General features: G+C 32.3%; 2 protein-coding genes across 4 annotated transcripts in view; both read right to left on the minus strand.

The window, feature by feature from the left end:
• Positions 1–20,101, minus strand: part of LOC126852713 (neurogenic locus Notch protein) — a 259,129-nt gene that overhangs the window by 71,978 nt on the left and 167,050 nt on the right. For all 3 annotated transcript variants that reach the window (XM_050597774.1, XM_050597775.1, XM_050597776.1), the window contains 2 exons: positions 15,914–16,270; positions 13,417–13,572 (listed from right to left, as the gene is read on the minus strand). In XM_050597774.1, the coding sequence (XP_050453731.1) occupies positions 13,417–13,572; positions 15,914–16,270 (513 nt within the window). The remainder of the gene's footprint in view (positions 1–13,416; positions 13,573–15,913; positions 16,271–20,101) is intronic.
• On the minus strand, positions 274–3,894 carry LOC126852752 (retinol-binding protein pinta-like). The gene is made up of 5 exons (XM_050597896.1): positions 3,517–3,894; positions 2,282–2,441; positions 1,396–1,498; positions 919–1,291; positions 274–608 (listed from the first exon to the last, which is right to left on the minus strand). The coding sequence occupies exons 1-5, from the start codon at positions 3,674–3,676 to the stop codon at positions 535–537; spliced, it is 870 nt and encodes a 289-aa protein (XP_050453853.1). The 5' UTR covers positions 3,677–3,894; the 3' UTR covers positions 274–534.

The raw sequence follows: 20,101 nt of genomic DNA on the forward strand, positions 1-20,101 counted from the left end.
ATGTTATAGCAAATAATATTTAAGATAATTATTGATAAAGTCGTATAATGAATTCTATCTCTATGTAACGTAATTTTAAAGTCTTATTTGAGTGTCTTCTTTTATTTCTGTTTAATAATTTTTGAATTTCCGAGCAAAATCTTTTTTGACACATGTTTCAATATACGCAATAAAAATATATATTTTATTGTTTAAAATCTCTCGTTCTTCAACAAAAATAATGATATCAGAAAATATATTGCGGCAAATTATGTAAAAAAAATATGATAAATATTACACAATTTAATTATTTTTTATTACTATATTTCAGTATTAAAGTTATTTTATTCGCAATAAAATACAATATATATAACTGAGTGTTTTACTTGAATGTAATTATATTTATAAAGCTTTTACTCTTAAAAGAAGGGAAGAGAAAGCAGTTCTGGTAATGAGTCTCGTTGTATAAATTACAAATCAAGATTGTGTAAAACAAACTATCATGAATACGCACAATTGAACAAATTATATTAATTCACAAAATTTTAGTTATTTTTATAAAACTGGTATACATTTTTCATCATCGATGAACCAATCGCGGTTCTCCTCCACCACTTTCTTCCAATATTCTGCAAATGTAAGAGGAAGCTGTATTACATAACAGAAATGACACATGTATTGTTGTTGTATGTTGACACATGTAGATTCTTATACCGTTGTCAGCCAGAAAAAGAAATGTTTCAGCAATTATTTGAAATACAATAACTCTATATTCTATATACATACATATAAAATATTGGCGCTCTTATTTTTGTTGTAAATAAAAATAAATAATATAAATAATATTTTTATATACTGTATAATAATATTGTAATAATATTGTAAATAAATATTTTTGTTGTTGCTAAATAAAATGCTTTATTGGCACAATTGAATTACCTGTCAATTCTTGAATCGTACCATCAGTGCCGCCATATTCAACAGGTAAGATATTAGCTGGCATATCCATAAAACAATCACGCGTTGTCTTGCATGTGTAAACATGCAATCGTTGCTTCAATTTAGCGCTTAAAAAATATCTCGTAAGCATCATCAGTACATTAACAATTTCCGACGTGTTAATATAGTTGAACGACTTAATTCTTACAGGGTAGCAACCCTGCCACGCGTGCACCAAGTTCATTAAAATGCGAGGTCTTGCTTGAGTCATATGATGCAAGGTTACGTGTCCCAAATCTACAATTATTACGAAACCGTACAAGGAGGCCTCCACGCTATCTCTTATCGCCACATCTAGGGTCATATAGGAGATCTAAAAAATCATGCATCACGGAATATAAGCAAATAGAAAGTCGATTTGAATTAATATAAATTTTTCTGACACTTGTCGCTCGAGTGTTATGGTATTAATAATACCTTAGCTACGTCTGATAATGTAAATTTGTCTGGATTATGCACAATGCGCGCGATGACAACCATTCTTCCTTGATCGTCCAACTTTCGCAATGGCAAACAAATTCTAAGCGCAAATATGATATTTTAAAATCCTTTAAAAATATTTATATTTACTTTTACGGCGAATATATATTTAAAATGCTGTGTTATGCCTTTAAAATTAAATTTGAAAAAGTAATTATTGTAAATAAATTATAATTATGAAAATAAACTAAAGTTTCGATAAATGTATATTTAAAAATAATTGTATATTAATAAAATTAATATCATAAAAATATGTGTAAAAAAAATATTAAATAAAAAATCGACTTCAAAATCATCCAAGAATTGAGGATGAAATTACAGGATATTCTTCTATCATACAAAATTGATGCAAAATTTCGGAATTTCATATAAACTCTTTTCCTCTAATAATTTATTAAGGTTATTTATTTATTAAAGTTATTAAAAATTTAATTAGGATTTATTATTTAAATTTTAATTATGATTTAAAAATATAAATCATTACAATTAAACAGCATCAAAATAAGTCACAATTATAAATAAATGCACACTGTGATAAATATTTTGCAAGTAAATCATTAGGAAGAATATTGATAATGATTATTATGAAAGTGTGAAAATTGTAAAGTTTCATTGTCATATCAAGAACAATAGCTTAAAATAGTAAAATTTATTCATTTATTTATAAATTAAACGAGATACAAATATTTACATGTAGACTCGTCCTTAACGAGTCTGTAAAAAATATTTTTATGGAAATTTGACAGAAGCAGTATTTGACAGAAAAACTTCCTAAATTTTCGCACCGTCATAATTATATTTTAAAATAATTATTGTTGTATACCCCAAATCGAGCAATTCCTGCAGTTTCGGATGTAGCGGATCCCTGTTCATGTACCATTCCGGTTGGTTAGCACGTAGCTTTTGAAAATTTTGCAACCTTTTCTTAGTAGTCTCGATGTTAAATTTACAGGTTCTCAAAAATCGCAATATGAAGAAGTCATCTGTGTGTATATTAAGATTTCTTTAGAGAAAAAGCAGATAAAAACGGTAACATTTTAGAGAAAGAGCAATCTTTCTAATAATCTATTAACGGAAAATATATAAAAATCAAAATATATATATATATAAATTTTTTTTATACATTACTTCGCATCATAAATGATAAATAAGAGTAAACAAATCTCGTGATTTCATTTACATTGCAAAGTAACATAAAAAAAAACATTAAAAAATTTTCCGATTATCAAACAACGCAAAAAGAAACATACATATAATTATATATACGGTATAGCATATGTTTAAGATAATTATTGATAAATGCGTATAATAAATATTATTATTTTAAAGGATAAAAAAATTATATTCTATTTCCGTGAATTAAGATGGAATATTAATACATATATCATTTTAATATTGTATATTTTGTTGTAATTAGATTATTTATTATATATATATATGTTCACATGGAATAAAATTAATAAAATATTTATGGAGTTTGTAAAAAAAGAGAGTTATTAAGTTTAGGAAGCAGTAAAATTTAATGAACGCCTTTCAAATAATAAAATCATATAAATTCGTTATCTTTTTCTCGAAAAATAAACAAACACACTTTTTCATTCAATAAAAAGACAAATTCAATTAATATTAATTTTTCTAAAAACTTTATTTTGATTAACCTATATAATTTTTTACAGTCTAATTCTTTTTTAAATTAATTTATTTTTAACCTATTTTAAATTCTGTTTTAATTTTTTTTTCAATAATTTTTCTTCCCTAAATTTTAATATAATTTCTTTAATACTAATATTTAATTTAGCCAGAATTCCCCCCTTATCATTTTTTTTAATAAAATGATTAAGAATTTATATTTTTATTCTTAATTCCAACTTACATTTGACATTAATATGATTAAACACAACTTCATTATGTTACTTCTAATGTCGAAAATAATCTATTACGATAACATTATTTTCATGCTATGAAGTTAATCAAACATTAAGATAACGTTCAAAAACTAAATGTCATTCAACAACTTTTTAGTGGAACCTGCTCCTATACTAATACCGTCAACTTTACCAGTTCGTGCGTTCAAATCAGTCTCTTGAATCCATCGTTTAATCTCCATTATAGCGTTTTCTCTGTTCTCGTCGGTCTCATTTAAAACTTTCGCAGCATATTCCTTTTGCTCCACTGTCAAATTATGTGTAACACTGTTGTTACTTGGAGAATCCGTCATCGTGATAGATAATAAGCGCGGAAGCTTTATCTACTCAAGAGACACTCTATGACCACTCTATGACTGACCGAAGTCTACTACGTTATTATCAAGAAAATAATCGCGCATGCGTTACATACAGTGATGTATGCATATGTTGCTGTCTGTTTGTCACCTTGGCTAAAACGAGGAAATACATATTTCAATATATATGTATTACTTAGAAAATTTTTATATATGTATGTATATATATATATATATATATATATATATATATATATATATATATATATATATATATATATATGTATAGTCGTGCATATTCAGCACTTTATATCATCTTAATCATCTTCGAATACAGTATTAATGGATATTATTCTTCATATTTGCCTCGTGCAATTATTACTGTTCAAAAAAAGTCTGTGAGAATTATATTTATGATTTCTTTAAAATATATACATCTATTAGAGGAATCATAATGCTCAATTTGAGCAACATATTAGAAGCTTCTTGATATTCATTTTTTTTTTTTTTTATTTTATCGTTTGAAATAATTTATGCCCTTATGCAAGATATATAATATATGTAGGACAAAATATCCTATGTAAGATACATAATTTATTATTAAATAATATTAAATAATATTATATAATATATTAATATTATATAATATATAATTTTAAAATTAATATAAATAATAACATTAAATAAAATAATAATAATAATATTAAATAATATTATCCTTATAAAACATATTTGTAAAATACGCATTTTTTGGCAATATTTCTTTAGACAATTAATGACAATTAATTGTGAAAATTCGAGTAAAAATTATTTTCGACCTGTTTCGATATGTATAATAAAAATATAAATTTATATTACTTAAATCTCGCTCTCCAATAAAAATAATGATATCATAAAATATATTTTTTTTCTTAACAAAAGAAGGGAAGAGAAAGTAGTTTTCAGGTAGTGTTGGTTATATAAATTAAAAATCAAGATTAAGATGGATTAAACAAACTTATAAGAATTCATAAGAAATAAATGTGCACAATTAAACAAAATTACATTGATTCCCAAAACTTTTGATCTTTTTATGAAACTGGTTTATACTTTTCATCATCGATGTTGCCCTAAGAGATAGCGTTGAAGCATCTTTACGGTTGTGTAATAACCGGAGATATGGGAGACACAGCTTACGTCATGTTACTCAAATTGGACCTCGCATTCTAATGCACATATACTTAATGTGTGTCTAAAGTCTAAAGTCATAGTTGAGACCTAAAAAAAATATTCCATCAACAATTATGAAGAAATTCAAGCTTTTTAATTATTGTAATTTTTGCGATTATTGTCAAAAATCGCACGAAAGTTCCGTTACTTATAACCCTGAAACACCTCTACTACTGTAAATATTTATGTGGATTATACGCCCGATGATAACCATTCTTCCCTGATCGTCCAGCTTTCTTAAGGGCATAAAAGAGCAAAAAAAATAATTTAAAATTTTTCTAAGGTGTTGACATCTTCTAACGAATATAGAAAGAGTGCTTTCACCTATTAAAACTAAATTTAAAAAATAAACTATATATTGTTACAAAAAAACTCTCGAATCCTATATTTCTTAATATATATATATTACTTAGAAAATTTATATATATATATATATATATATATATATAGTCTCAAACAATATTTTAATGACATTCTCATATGTTAAATATTTTTTGAGGCATTCATACACATTAACAAAAATTATTATATAATTTATTAATATTATTTAAATTCAGAAAATCATCATAATTAGAAATTAAATAAAAAATTTCTTGATATTTTAATTATCCTCAAGTACACTCTCTTGAGATATTTAAGAGCAAGTACATACCAATACATAATAAAACGATTACGGTACCTCTGTAGCACAAGTAGTGTTATCAATCAATAAATTATCATTACATGTATATGAGCTTATCGTTGCATATGCACAACCTGCCACGATAATTTCCGTAAAAGTATATATCTTATCTTGTTAATTAATAGATAAAGCCACGTTCCATCTTGCTTCATAATTTCGGGATCATTTACTTCATTCGTCGGCTTAAATGGACCTCCCATTCTTGAATCGAGAATCCCTTGAGAAAAAGTTGAAGGGCGATTGAGAAGGCGAGAGAGAGGAAATCTGATCTTCCTAAATTATTGTACTGATTTCCAGCTGTCCAGTGTGTCATCTCTCTCAGAAAGTGAAAAAGAGAGAGATAGAAAGAGAATCCTCAAGTTACTTGGAACTACGATTCAACTTGACGCCGAGAGCAGCTGATAATTACGCCCAGTGGCCATTAATAAACTAATCCTCGGGAATTTCTTATCATCCACAGCCATCCGGGGCAAAGAGCCTTATCGGCCTTTAGGATCTCCGAGTGCCCAGGGCAATCGTCAGAGGAAGGGACAATGGGACGATGCGGTGGCTGAGAGAAAATGGGAGGCCGATTTAGAAGGTTTAATGACTTGTGATATCGTCCGCCAACTCTGATGATTAGTCGCGAAATAGAGCTATCATGTCGGACGAGTTGGCGGAGGCTGAAAGCTATCACGAACAATTAGCCTTATATGCAGAGACAGTACTACGTACAATGGAAAGAGAATTATTTAATTCGAGAAGTAAACTCGTCACAAGATTACTGTCATTAATAAATACTCCCTAAGGAAGTCCTAACGCGAGTCTCGAATTTCGTGAAAGTAGGTCGATAGTAAGATTCGGTCTGATTATAAGCGCGAATGAGCGATAATTGTTCGGTGAAAACAGATACGAAAACAATTGACATTTAGAACATATCCTGCTACGTATCGAAATCTTAAAAAGAATGGTAAAGTTTAATATATATCAAAGACAATTTAATGAATGAAGTGAAGAAAAAATAAGAGAGAGAGAGAGAGAGAGAGAGAGAGAGAGAAAGGAAAAATGACAGAAGAGATTCTCTATCTGTCAAACGCGATAAATAAACTTATCTCCAAGAACACTTTTCGGGATAAAACAAGAAAATATATCTAATAATTAAATTCGACTCTCAAATAAAAATTGATACAATTTCAAAATATCAAATTAAATAAAAGTGGAAAAATTCGCAATAATGAAATAATATTACGCTCACAGAGATGAAGATGTCATTTAATTCCACGGACATATACCCTTCGCTTTCTCCTGAAGAATTTCCTCATCATTTTTTCCAATAGCGGAAGCGATAAATCGGCCACTAATGACGTAAATACGTTTAAACGCAAGGTGGGGGATAAAAACTCGCGTGTGAAAGAACGAAGGATAGCCGGAGAGAACCGGGCATTACCGGCCAAGGGGTAGTTCGTCCTTTATCATCGCCAGCAGGGACACGTGACAGAGAGCCGTGTACGATAATTTACCGATAATTTCTCAAATCGCGTCCTTCGCGTCTGAATAATCGCACGCCCCCGAAGCAAAAAGCAGTCAAAGGCCTCCGCGGGAGAGAGAGAGAGAGAGAGAGAGAGAGAAGCGATCCACCTCGGGGAAAAAGGAGCTGTCTTTGAGTAATATCTTCCTAATTACGATGCCCCGTGCAAACGTCGGGCGACGAAGGGAACGATGTTGAGGACGGTTGAAAAATGCGGATCCTCCAATTCATCGTTCGTTCGTAGGTGTACAAAAAACGCCTAACGGTCTCGAAACGAAGCACCTTGATATATTTCAAGCGTGGATCTTGAACGAACTACGGCTACGAGAATAATTCATAGCGGTTGATAAATAATACCGACACACGCGATATCGCGTTTTTAGCGATATTTATTTTTGCAAATTATATTACAGTAAATTATAATTATAATTATATATATATGTAAATTTTATATATATATATATATATATATATATATATATATGCACATGCAACGTTGATAATTCGAAAAAGCATATATATTGCAATTAGCATTGGAGATACAGCAATAATATTTTTATAAAATTGAATATAAATAATATTTTAATAAAATGTTATAATAATTATCATAATAATTATTTTATAATATTTTCATAATAATTATTTTATAATAATATCATAATAATTTTACTATAATATTTTATAAAATTTTTATAAAGTCTTATAATAAAATTAGAATAAAATCTTATAATAAATTATTATAAAATATATTATTAATAAAATATAAAAATATATTATTAATATAATTATATAATAAAATTATTATATAAAATATGAAATATATTTCAATACTGATATACAAAATTGATGCATGTAATATTTTTATAAAATTAATATATTAAAAAAAAAAATATAAATAATGTATTATCACATATAAAGGATATATATTAAAAAATTGAGGCTTTAATTATTGTTTAATTGTAGATATGATAAATTTTAGATCGCGTTATTGCAATAATCATCGTGGAAATAGCAATTATCATCTTTGCGCACAAGACGGAAGGGTTTGCGATAATCAACGCGAAGCACAAACGAGCCAATTGTCAGCGCTCACCACCAAAATCCAATTAATTCCGCGGACGCTTGATTAACGAACGGCTACTAATGCGATGTGGAAATTCGCCATATGCAATACGCTCGTTTCCAACTGATGAGACGAGTTGTGCATCGTGAGGCCCGCGGACACAAAAGGCGCGCTTTCGATTATTAATGGAGTGTCTTTGTCCGTAACGAAACGTATTAACCGCCATGCACCGCTACGGGTGGCAGTCGCCGTATTTATTATGGTAGACCGGGAGAACGAGGGGGATTTTTTTTTTTTTTTTTTACCATAAGCCTTTTAAACGAGTTCGCATTCCTATCATCGGACCAGTTGCACAGGCGATAGTCGTGATAGTCCATAATATATTCACGATCTTAACGATATCCGCGATATTCCGATGTAATCACCCTGTATAATTTAATTTAATTTAATTTAATCTTCCGCGTTCTTATTTGTGGATACCTCGCGTATGTTTAATTAGAAGAGAACTGATTTTAATAAGAATGCAAATATTTCTTGCAATCAAATAATTTTAATGATGAAAAAATAAATTTTGTAAGAGATTTTTTTAAGTCAGGATAAATTGAAATATTAAAGTAGGATTGGAGAATTCAATGTGTATTATTAGGATGTCTGGAAAAACTTGGAATTCTCAGGGATTTCTTTTATATCTAGAAAAATCCCGGAATTCCCAGGAAATTTTATGGGATTGAGGGATTTTCTTTAAAAAAATTTCTATTTGATAATTTTGCTCCTATATTATGAACAGGCAAGCTAAGTAAATTATGCGTTCAAAATATAAATATATATTTATGTATTTGTTTATATGTATATTCTATGTCTTAATAAAATATTAAATACACAGTCCATACTTTTTATTGTAATTTTTAATAAAAAAATTGTATGTGCAAGTGAAAAATGCTTGTTTTATGAAACTTATTAAATTTTCTTTCATTACATCTGTGCGAATGTTATCGATGAAATATTATATGCTTTTTTTACAAATAAAGATTATAGCCAATTCATAGGGAAATTTTTTAAAGTTGCTAAGAGCAAAGGCAGAATAGATTTAATCTTACAATTAGAAAAGAATATTACTGAAATCATCATCGAAATAAAATACAAGTCCAGTTGTAGAAAAATTCTACAACAAATCATAGATAAAAAAAATATTTTAAGGTTTTTTAATGAAAAAGGCTGGTATATATGAACAAATATCTATGTATAAGATTAAATGTAAAGGATTTATTTGTATAGGGTGGCTTGTAAAAAAATATTTAAAAATAAGGTGCATGATTATTTAATTTTTTAAAGTAAAACTTTAGATAAAAATTTTTTTCAAATCTGATCGTTTTGTCCTTATCACTGCACCAATATGGATGTGACAAAAAAATTCTTTGAGATAAAAGTCGACAAGGAATAATCGACGAGGTGTGTGGCCCCCATACGTCGCTTCATCCTCGTTCAGACTATTAATTAAGCTGCGACTACTGCCTGTCCACTGGTTAATTACAAACCCATTACCTACGTTGCCGAATGCCGTTGCTTAATCTCCACTGTTTCGGGCAGGCAATGTAATCATCGCGATCGTCCTGACACGTGACAGATTTATTAACATCGAAACATTATTCGGTAATGTAAAAACATTAGGATAAAAGAAAGAAGAGATAGAAATATTATATATTATTTATATTACTTAATATTTATATATCGAGCTATTATTTTCTCTAAAGCTTCTTCAGTTTACGGAGTTTTCTTTAGGAACTTTGAGAAAAAGATACTAAGCTTGTAAAAATTTGACGTATAAAATATACATGTTTAGGCTTGTATTTTATTTTTCAAAATTAACTGATGAGGAAAGCAAAGATCGTATATATTCTATATTTATTCTTAACTATTTTTATATTTTAAAATGCTAATTCATGTATTAAATATCATATTTCGTGAAAATTTTGTAAAATTATATTTACCAAAAAACTTATAAATGTTTTTATCAACAAAATGTCTGCATCAATAATTGCGTTTCTCATTCAAAATTATATAATTATAATTAAATTATATAATTATATTTTTTCTAAGATTAAATCTATTCTGCCTTTGTTCTTATCAATCAGATCGGATTTTGTATGCATATAACATTTTCAGAAAACCTAAAGTTCATTCAAGATGACTGTTGAAAAGAAGTCTCGATGAATTCACATATGTGACCATTAATTATATGGAATTATTAATAATCGTTGTCGTTTTGACAGTGAGACTGCTTTGTGGGAATGCTGGACCCACTAATCATAGGTCACATATCAGAGTCCTGCTTATGCCAAAGAAAGAGAAACGGAACTCCGAATGACAAGTTTGCTCGCAATCACATGAGAGAAACAGAGAGAGAGAGAGAGAGAGAGGGAGAAAAATTGGGTACACCGTGACGTGCTATTAAGAATCATTGCTCCCTTGCGTACGTTCGCGCGTGACGTTTGCGTGTGTAATCAAATCGATACGTCATCTCGAGAAATGCGTAAATGATAAATGTCTCTCGCGCGCGCCATTGAGATTCGGATTTTAAATCGACGAGCCTTGTACATGGCGATCTATCTTGTTCCACATAAACTTTATCTCACTATAAATATCTTTGCTAAATATCAAAAAATTGCGAAAATTTTAATAAGTTTAATTCTCTCATAAGTAAATCATAATTTCTCATTACAGTAAAGCAATTGATTTAAATTTAATTTAATTAAGTCTACTTTTTCAAATTGTCATCAAATTTAAATTAATTTTATTCTATATAATTATACATATATATAAAATTTAATATATTTATAATTTAAAATATATTTAATCATGATTTATAAATTACATAATAAAATATAATTTTTTAATATAATTCAAGCAATAATAAATATAAAAAATACAATATATAATTCAAAAAATAAATAATAATATTCAATATATAAAATATTATAAAATAATTTTATATAAAATAAAATAAATAATATTTGAATAAAGACATATTTTATAATGATTCACGATCGTATCAGAAGCTTCAAACAATTGCTTGAAAACGGATTGCATTTCCATTTATTATTCCGCACTGTTATAAGCTTGTAACATGTGTTGATTAAAAGCTTGCCGAGCGGCGATAGATCGATCACGGATCTCGATGACGAGAACGTCGACGGGACGGCGCGATGAGAACGAGGATCCGGTACAATAAATAACGCGCCGAATTAATCGATCGTAATCGATCGATTTGCTCTCCGTCCACCAATCTGCCCCGTGTGGATTTTCAATTTGCACGGACCCCGTGGGGGAGCCCGTGCACACAGATCGCGTACATTAATCCAGCGATTACTGTATTCGAGCGATCGCTCGCTCGCGGGCGGAGCTTGTCGTTATCTCAGCTTAAAAAGATCCTTCGCGCGATATCGATTTCCTTCCATTCACCTTTTTGGACTTTTAACGATACTTTCGATTATAAATTATAATATTTTTTTTTTTGTAACGATAGAGTGAGCTGCCATTTTTAGATGGCAATACGTGCTCTCTTCTTTCATGTCATTTGACATATTTGTTCATGTTTGTAAAGAATTCTTTTTTGTATCTTTATTAAAGATTTATTAAATTAATGAATAAAATTTAATTTATGTAATTTAATAAAGTTTAATTAATTAATTTTATTTAATAATTAAATAAACTTTATAATAAAGATACAAAAAAGAGTTCTTTTATATTTATTAAATAAAATTTAATAAATAAAATTTTAATAATCTAATAAAAGTAATTTAATAAATAAAATTTTATTTGTTAAATGAAATTAATTCTACACAATATTATACTTTAAAGTTTCTTTCTCACACGCGGATGTACACAATAGTCATTCCTTTCCTTTTATTGCCAGACGTTCATTAAGTAAGGACATATCTAAAGCTAGAATTCGCGCATCTTGTCGGCTCGCTCGCTTGATCGATGATGGATAAAAATCGAAACGTATGGCTGGTATGGAGGGGGGCAAGGTAAGATCCGGCTTTTTAGTTAGAGAGTTATTAGCTATATATGCTAACGAAAGATATTTATAGGCTGATAAGTCTCTTCCTTTCTGGTGAGAGAAAGAAGCAGAGCCGTTTGCGTGTCCTCGATTAGCTCACAATTACCATACTGCCCACGCTGATGCAGCAACACGCATAGATCGTGCGATGTGGCCAGGCAATCACACACAAACATACGTGGTGATGAGGAGGAAATATCACCGAGAGCGATGAACCCCCTCGATCGGCGAGACACTGGCCTCATCAGCCATTCATTGAAATCTCTTCGATTGCAATAACAAATTAATTTCGCACGCGTCTCGGATTAAAGCGTACACGCAGCATCCGAGAGTACAGTCATCGACTGTCCTTTATTTCTCTTTATAAATTACGCTTTTAGAGAGATTTATCGTTCCCTAATGAATCATAAATTTTGTTAAATCAGTGTACGATTCAAATCACTCGTGCAGCACGACTTTATCAACATTTCGAATAATTTGCAAACATCGCGCTTCATCTCAGCGAGAAATTCGCTTCTTATCGTATTTTTCAGCACGCAATTTGCCGCTTCAATGATTCGTGATTTTTTTCCCAACTGTCATCTGACAATATCTGCGATAGCGATTTATTATCTTTCAAGCGACTTTAATGCAAACTGGTCTCGCCGCGCGAGATAGCATCTATCTGATAGCTATCCTCGCGATTTTTGTTGCCCGATCACGGCCGGCATTTCTACGTTCTTGAATCGAGCCTCGATTCATTAATAACTATACCGACCAGATCGGGACGCCCATTACTCTCGATTTAAACGGAGATTACTTTCGAAACGCGGATTAATAGACGGCCGAATCGGATAAACTGAGCGGGCAGAAGCGATCGGCTAAGGCAACAGCCACTTTAATCGGTCGATACGATCTAGCGAAAATCGATGAAAGGATTCATTTTTATCAATTTTATCCCAGCGTAATCGGCAATTATGCAAACTTATAATCCGCTTTGCATGAAAACGTCACTCGACAATTTGCAAAATTCGGTTGAAGTTACGATGACAGGACAAAAATAAATTCGACAAGAGAGAGGAATGAACCAATGAATGTACCAATCACAGAATTGAGTCACCAATATGTACAAAAAAAAGAAAAAAAAATGTATCAAAAATTGAGAGCCTGAAAAAAAATTCAGGCAACTGCGAGGAGCAATATAAGAATGCAAAGTGCAAAGAAATAAAATTCCTACCTTGCTCGCACTCGTCAATATCGTCGGAGCAGTCCAGTCCTTTATATCCGGTGGCGCAGGAACAGGTGAAGGATCCGTTGATAGGGCTCGTGTCGCAGATCGCGCCCGCGTGACACGGATTCGACACGCAAGCGTCGTCGAGATGGCAGAGCAGCCCTGACAATCAAAATCGATCGTTTCTCTCAATTTCCTTTTTAAATTATTGCGGATATAAACTGTTATATTTTCTATTATATTTCTTTGCAATACAATTTTGTTGTAAAAAAAATTCATATTTCAATAAAAATCATTTCATCTCTGCCTTTCGCGTTGAAATATGTATTTATTATATTTCTTTACAATACAATTTTATTGTAAAAAAATTCATTTTTCAATAAATATAATTTTATCCCTGCCTTTTGTATTGAAATATATATTTTTAATCACTTTGACAATTTTTTTTATAAAATCATAATAAATAGGATGTAAAAAATGTACGCGATATATTTTGCCAACTGTTACAAATATTTTTACTCTCGTTTATCAACGTGATAAAAATTATGGATGGTCTACTTTATAAAGGATCTGTACGTATCTTTTCGATTTCTTCCAATCTATAAATTACACAGATATACAAATTATTACAAAGGTAATTGAGGAAATTGCCTTGGCATCGTAAACTTGGAGAGCGGCAATATAAAATTGAGAAAACTGAGCGTGGGATGTAATTTTCCTCGGCTCGCGTGTGTCGAATTTTTCTTCATGAGGCCCGGTAACGGTACCAAAGTCCCCAGGATATTCATATATAAACCAGAGTAAGTGCATGCAGATACAAGAGCACGCCCGCGACTAACTGTATAAGTATGTTTCTACTGGACTCAGGAAAGCACGGCCTAGAGGCAACAAGGCGTTTGTATATGTGCGCGTCCGTTAACTTTTCTACAAAAATATTCTATACCTCTTTACTTAATCTCTAAAAATAGTAGATAATCAAATTGCAAAGTCTCTGGCATTTATCTACGAATCGAGTGTTGGCACAACTAAAATCCGATAAAAGCATATCGAATTATTTATTTTGCAAAATTCATGAATAATTTATCACGAAATATCCTCGTTTTACATATATGTAAAGTTGAAATTTTTTTTAAATTTAATATATATTGTATGTCTCAAACGGTCCACACAAATTTTGGTGTTAATTTAAATAAAGTTAAGTAATATGAATAAGTGAAATGGTGACGTTTATATTATGTTAATATTTCAATACTATAAAATAAATGCAAAGTTCATAATAATTCAAAATAAATTTTATATAAAATAAATATATTTTTAATAATAAAATTAATTTAGAAAAAAATTATTAACGATCCGTAGTCTCGCTTTTATCATAGAATAAAATCAATATTTTTTTTTATAAATTTTAACAGCTAAATCCTGTCACTAATAATCCGAAACATATTTATTGTAAAATTGAAAATATATGCAAATTGTGTTCTTCTTACATTTTTTCAGTCGTTTTAATAATTTGACATTTGAGTTCAACTAATACAACAGCGTTAAATATTAATAACACAAAAATTTTAATCGGCATATTCTCTAACAAGAAAATATAAATTTTTTTAAAATAAATATAAAAATATAAATATAATATAAAAATATAAATTTCCAACTATGTATTATACATATTGTATGTACATCTATTGCGATTCGACACGCACAGTTTCCAGGAACGGACGAGATGTCTGGCCGCGCGAGAGAGGAATATACCTGTATTTGGCGATCGCCGCCGCGCGAATCGATCTGAAAACCGTCCTCTATAGCCCCGACTATTCGCTCTTCTCGCGCGAGTAAGGACAGAGAAACTCGTTTCCAGTCGCCAAGGTCGATAGACGACGAGAAGAAGAAGGCGACCAGGGCCCGAGAAGGGGCCCCCGGGAGTCTTCGGAATCTCAAGATTCCGAAGGACTCGTTCTACGCAGTAGAGAGCATCATACCGGGCCCCGCACATGTGCGAGGATGCACCTGCCGATGTATCGTCGGAGCGTTGCAGTTACGAGCCTTCTTCCCCGGCCATACTTGTGGTGTATCGAGTTAATCACCCTACACGTCCGCGACCTCGCCAAATTAAGCCGGAGAGCGATTCTTTTTATTCTTTAGGAATTTCCGCGTTATAATTTCCAGATGCTATTTGCCAGATTGCCAATATAGGATGCAGGATTATTTCAAGCATTCAAACGTCCGAGTACACTCGGGTTCAAGCTTGACATGTCACCCCTAATTGGGTTTAACGATATCCTTAATTCTAAAACTGGCCAATCACAACCATTCCTTCGAAGAATGGATTAACTGTGATTGATCAGTCTTAGAATATTATTAAATCCAATTAGGATTTAGGTAAAGAGATTAGGTGTAAACGTAGTCTTCTGTCCTACAGGAATGATCTCGAGAGGACAATCTGGGGATTCTGCCATTATCGTTTGGTCGCGCAGATCAATAACAAATTCAATTTCCCGCTTACCTGTCTTTCCATAGGTGCACTGGCAATAGAAGCTGCCGACGCGATCGATGCAGGTGGCGCCGTTGAAGCAGGCTGCACCTGCACAATCATCGATGTTGACACTGCAATCGGGTCCCGTCCAGCCGTTCACGCATATGCACGAATAACTGCCGTGCGAATTCGTGCACGTCGCCCCGTTGTGACACATGATCGGTCGTAAGGAACACTCGTCCACGTCCAGTTCGCATTGCGTGCCCGTGAAGGCCGGCGGACACAGGCAAGAGTACTCGTTCACCCGGTCCATACACGTGGCACCATTTTGACAGAGATTGCCCGGACAATCGTCGATGTTCTCCTCGCAGTGGGCGCCTTGGAAGCCTGAAAACATCACGATCCATTTTTATTCTCCATCTCTATTCACATAGAAATCATATCTTAATCTTGAAATAAATCTTTTACAGATAATGTTACTTTAAGCCTTTTACAGGACAACGTCCTTGTACAGGGATTGATATCCGGGTAGAGCTCATCCTTCTCTAAAAAGAAGGATTTTTTATAACATTAAGGGTTTTTTACGTGTACATAGCATAATTCGTAAAGTTAGTGTTAAAAAATGAGTTTGAATCAACAGTATGTCATGTCAGTTAGTTTATTTTAGTTACCATAGCTTTCCTATTACTATTGGAATTTTCCTTGTATAACAAAATAATATACATTTGTCTGTCGTCATAATATTTGATATCTTATAAAAAAATCTGTTATGATTAATTAATTTGTATAAATAAACTATATTAACAGTTACTTATATAAGATAAGGGAAATCCGAGGACCGATATACAGGGTGTCCCAGAATGGGCTGAACAGATAAGATCTTTACCTTTTTTTTCTATAATACTTAATATAAAGCAGTTATTCTTGAATGAAATCTGATCAATCAGCGACGATTTTTAGCCCCGAGCGCATGTCGGTGAGATGCGCGCCTAGTAGTATATGTGAGCGTTTTGCTGTTACACCATTACCAAGCGCGCGGCTCACTGATGTGTGTCCGACTAAAAATATAATTAGTTAGATTTTATATATTTCAACAATAAATCCTTTATTAAGTATTAAAAAAAAATAGAATAGAATTTTTCTGTTCAGTTACTGTGCTCTACCTGCTCACGAGTGTTGTCGCAGGTGCTTTGGGACAGCCTGTATAAGCGCGTAAAATAATTATATTGGAATCAATATAAAAAAAATAATACTAATCTTACCAAAAATAAAAATAACGATAAGAAGCAACGCTATCATTTAAATAATTAAATTATCTTCCTCCCAATAAAATAGGATCGCATGGATATTGTATATAATCGCACTCTCAATCGTCGCTTTTATTGCTCGAATGCATTTGCATAATGATTCGTTGGTAATCGCGACGCTATTAATAATCGCAAACCGCTCGGGCGATATTTTCTAATCTGCGTTTAACGGGAGGGACGGTGAAAGAAAATCGATTATCCGAGGGGAACTCATTAGCACAACACGTTCGTCGGCGCGAAAAATCGTGACGCGCTTATCCGTTATCGGGCGTCGAGGTTTTACCGCATCTATGAAATCTGCGTGTCTCGAGGCAGACAGGCTCGGCTGTAAAGTAAAAAGAGATCGAGCTCCGACAGAGCCGAAAGAGGATACGAGGCGATGAGCTTCGATAGCCGCGAAATCGGCGCTTCGACTCGCCCGGAAAGATTTCTTCCGGCCTTCGTCGAGTGGCGCGAAGAAAAGCGATAAGCAAATAGAGGCGGAATTAGAGACCGTGTCGCTTTGCACGCCGATTTTTAGCAGCAGTGGAACTGCCATTACGCGTAGTTCCGCCGTGAACATCGGCTCTCGTCGGAAAATACGTGCGACGAGAAATTTAAATACAAAGTGTCTGCTGCAGCTTCTTTGCAGACAGGCCCTCTGCTGAGATAATGTTAAAAATAATCTAAAATGTTTTAGAAATTAATGAATTACACAAATTAAATAATTTAAAAAATTCATAAAAGAAATTTATAGCAGTTTTCATGTTACTGTATCAATGTACTAGATGTACGCCGCCCCTGGATCTTGCCTCTGTTAAGCTAGCAGAACCAAATCAGCAGAATCAAAGCGGATTTAGACTATCAAATTATTTAGTCTGGATTTGCCTACCACTGCGCTGCACACGCACGTTCCCGAGAACAACAATGCTCTGATGATTAAGACAGATGTGAAATTTTTTTCAGACACCCAAATCTGTGTAAATTCAGGAAAAAATGTGTCTGAATTTTTCGAAAATTCTTTACAGATCGTTTAAAAATCCAAACGCACGACACTTCTCGTTCCATGCGCTAGGATTATTATTTATTGCCGTCGTTGAATAAAAAATTACATCTGACCGAAGAAAAAAATTCAAGAACGAAAGAGAGAGAAAAGATCGATGGTGGATCGATGGAATCGACCTTGCATGACGTTCGATTATCCGCACATTATGGACCTTTATTCGTTCGCCGTAGTTCGCTCTCTGCTCTCATTCTGTCAGGCAAAACAAACATTTGGAGCCGCGCGGCGGCTAATGGATTCGCGATGGTCAGTCGTGACTTAAGAAGTCTTGCATTACATATATATCATTATGCGAACTCTGTTTTTGCTGACTGTGAATATATTTTCATAAAAATATAAATTTTATATATTAACATTTAATTTCAAGACTTAAAATAGATTTAATTAGATTTAAAATTGAACTATTCATAAAAAACTGCAAAATTTCCGATAATTAGATTGTGGAGGAAGAAACGAGCGCGGTGCGGGCACATAAGATATGGTTCTTGTATACGCAAAGGGATATCGAAAGAAACGAGACAAAAACTGGAATGATAGAGTCGAACTAGGTAATTACTGCGCGACAACATGCTGTGTCAATAGTTATCCTTTTCCGCGATATAATTATTTAGTTCGCGACATGTTACACGATATCGCTAATCAATATCGAGGAAAACTTATGTTTCCCTCTCTCCTGTCAACCTAACCTCCAACTTTCCTCTTTCTTCACTCTCTTTCCTTTTTCGATCCTTCATCGCGACATCTTTCGACTTACCAATCTACCTTCACACTTCGGGTGTGTCAAAAGTTTCGACACCCTGTATATCATAGATATAATAATATATAATATACAATAATTAAATAGTTTTATAAATAAATCACATTTGACAGAAAATGATAATATTCGGGTATATTTTTAAAATCTAATTTATATTTTTATTTTTATAAGCATTTTTGAAAATGAATGACGTAATGATAATGAATGTCCTTCCATTGATATTTAATTTCTATTATATTAAAGGATTCACAATTTATTTGAAATATTAATAAAATGTGTATCTATAAAAATATTGAATGAACTACATCTGTATAGAATTAAATAACTTATCGTAATAAATTTATAAAATGTGTAAAAAAAATTAATTAAAAATTATAAAATATATTATATTTTATTTCACTAATAAGTCGTATAGAAATTTCCAGGCGATATCGATTTCTCGCAAGGTTTTGCACAGATGGTCGGCACTCAAAAGGTTTCCAGTTGGAATTTTGGTTGAGATTCAATCTAACAATCCTACGGACGGCTTCCTTCCCCTCTCGAATTACCACATTAGAAAAAACACCTCGTTCTGGACGCTTACATACTTTCAACCGAGGTGAAACCTTCGTGACTTACGATTTTAATTTAACATTATTTGGCGCCGAAAAAAATCTCAATATATGTCTGACATATAAAGATCGTTATAATACAAAAAAAAAAAAAAAATCGCGCCAGAAAATTATCAGATAACGCGAAAGTATCTTCCTGCGAGTAACATACGGTGCAAATGTCTTTCTTCTCGTGATAACGCAATTACAATATCTCGCTCGCTCGAGGTCTTTTTCCTCGGGGGACGACTCCGTCGCAAGAACAAAATTGCAGCGGCTCGGCGCTCGCGATAGCATTTGCACATTCCCCCCCTCCTGACAGAATTTCCCCCGAGGTGCTCTCTTTCTTCTTCCCCCTCATTCTCTCTCTCTCTCTCTCTGTCTGTCGTTCTCGCTCCGCGTTCGCCATGCGCAATATCGGCTACCGAGTTTTTGAGCGAAGGGGGGCATAATTAAACGGCGGACATCAAAAGCGGCATTCGACGGAATCTGATATTCCGTACAAAGTCGATCGATCCGGCG

This window comes from Cataglyphis hispanica, chromosome 11 (assembly GCF_021464435.1).
Source record: "Cataglyphis hispanica isolate Lineage 1 chromosome 11, ULB_Chis1_1.0, whole genome shotgun sequence".
Classification (NCBI taxonomy): Eukaryota; Metazoa; Arthropoda; class Insecta; order Hymenoptera; family Formicidae; genus Cataglyphis; species Cataglyphis hispanica.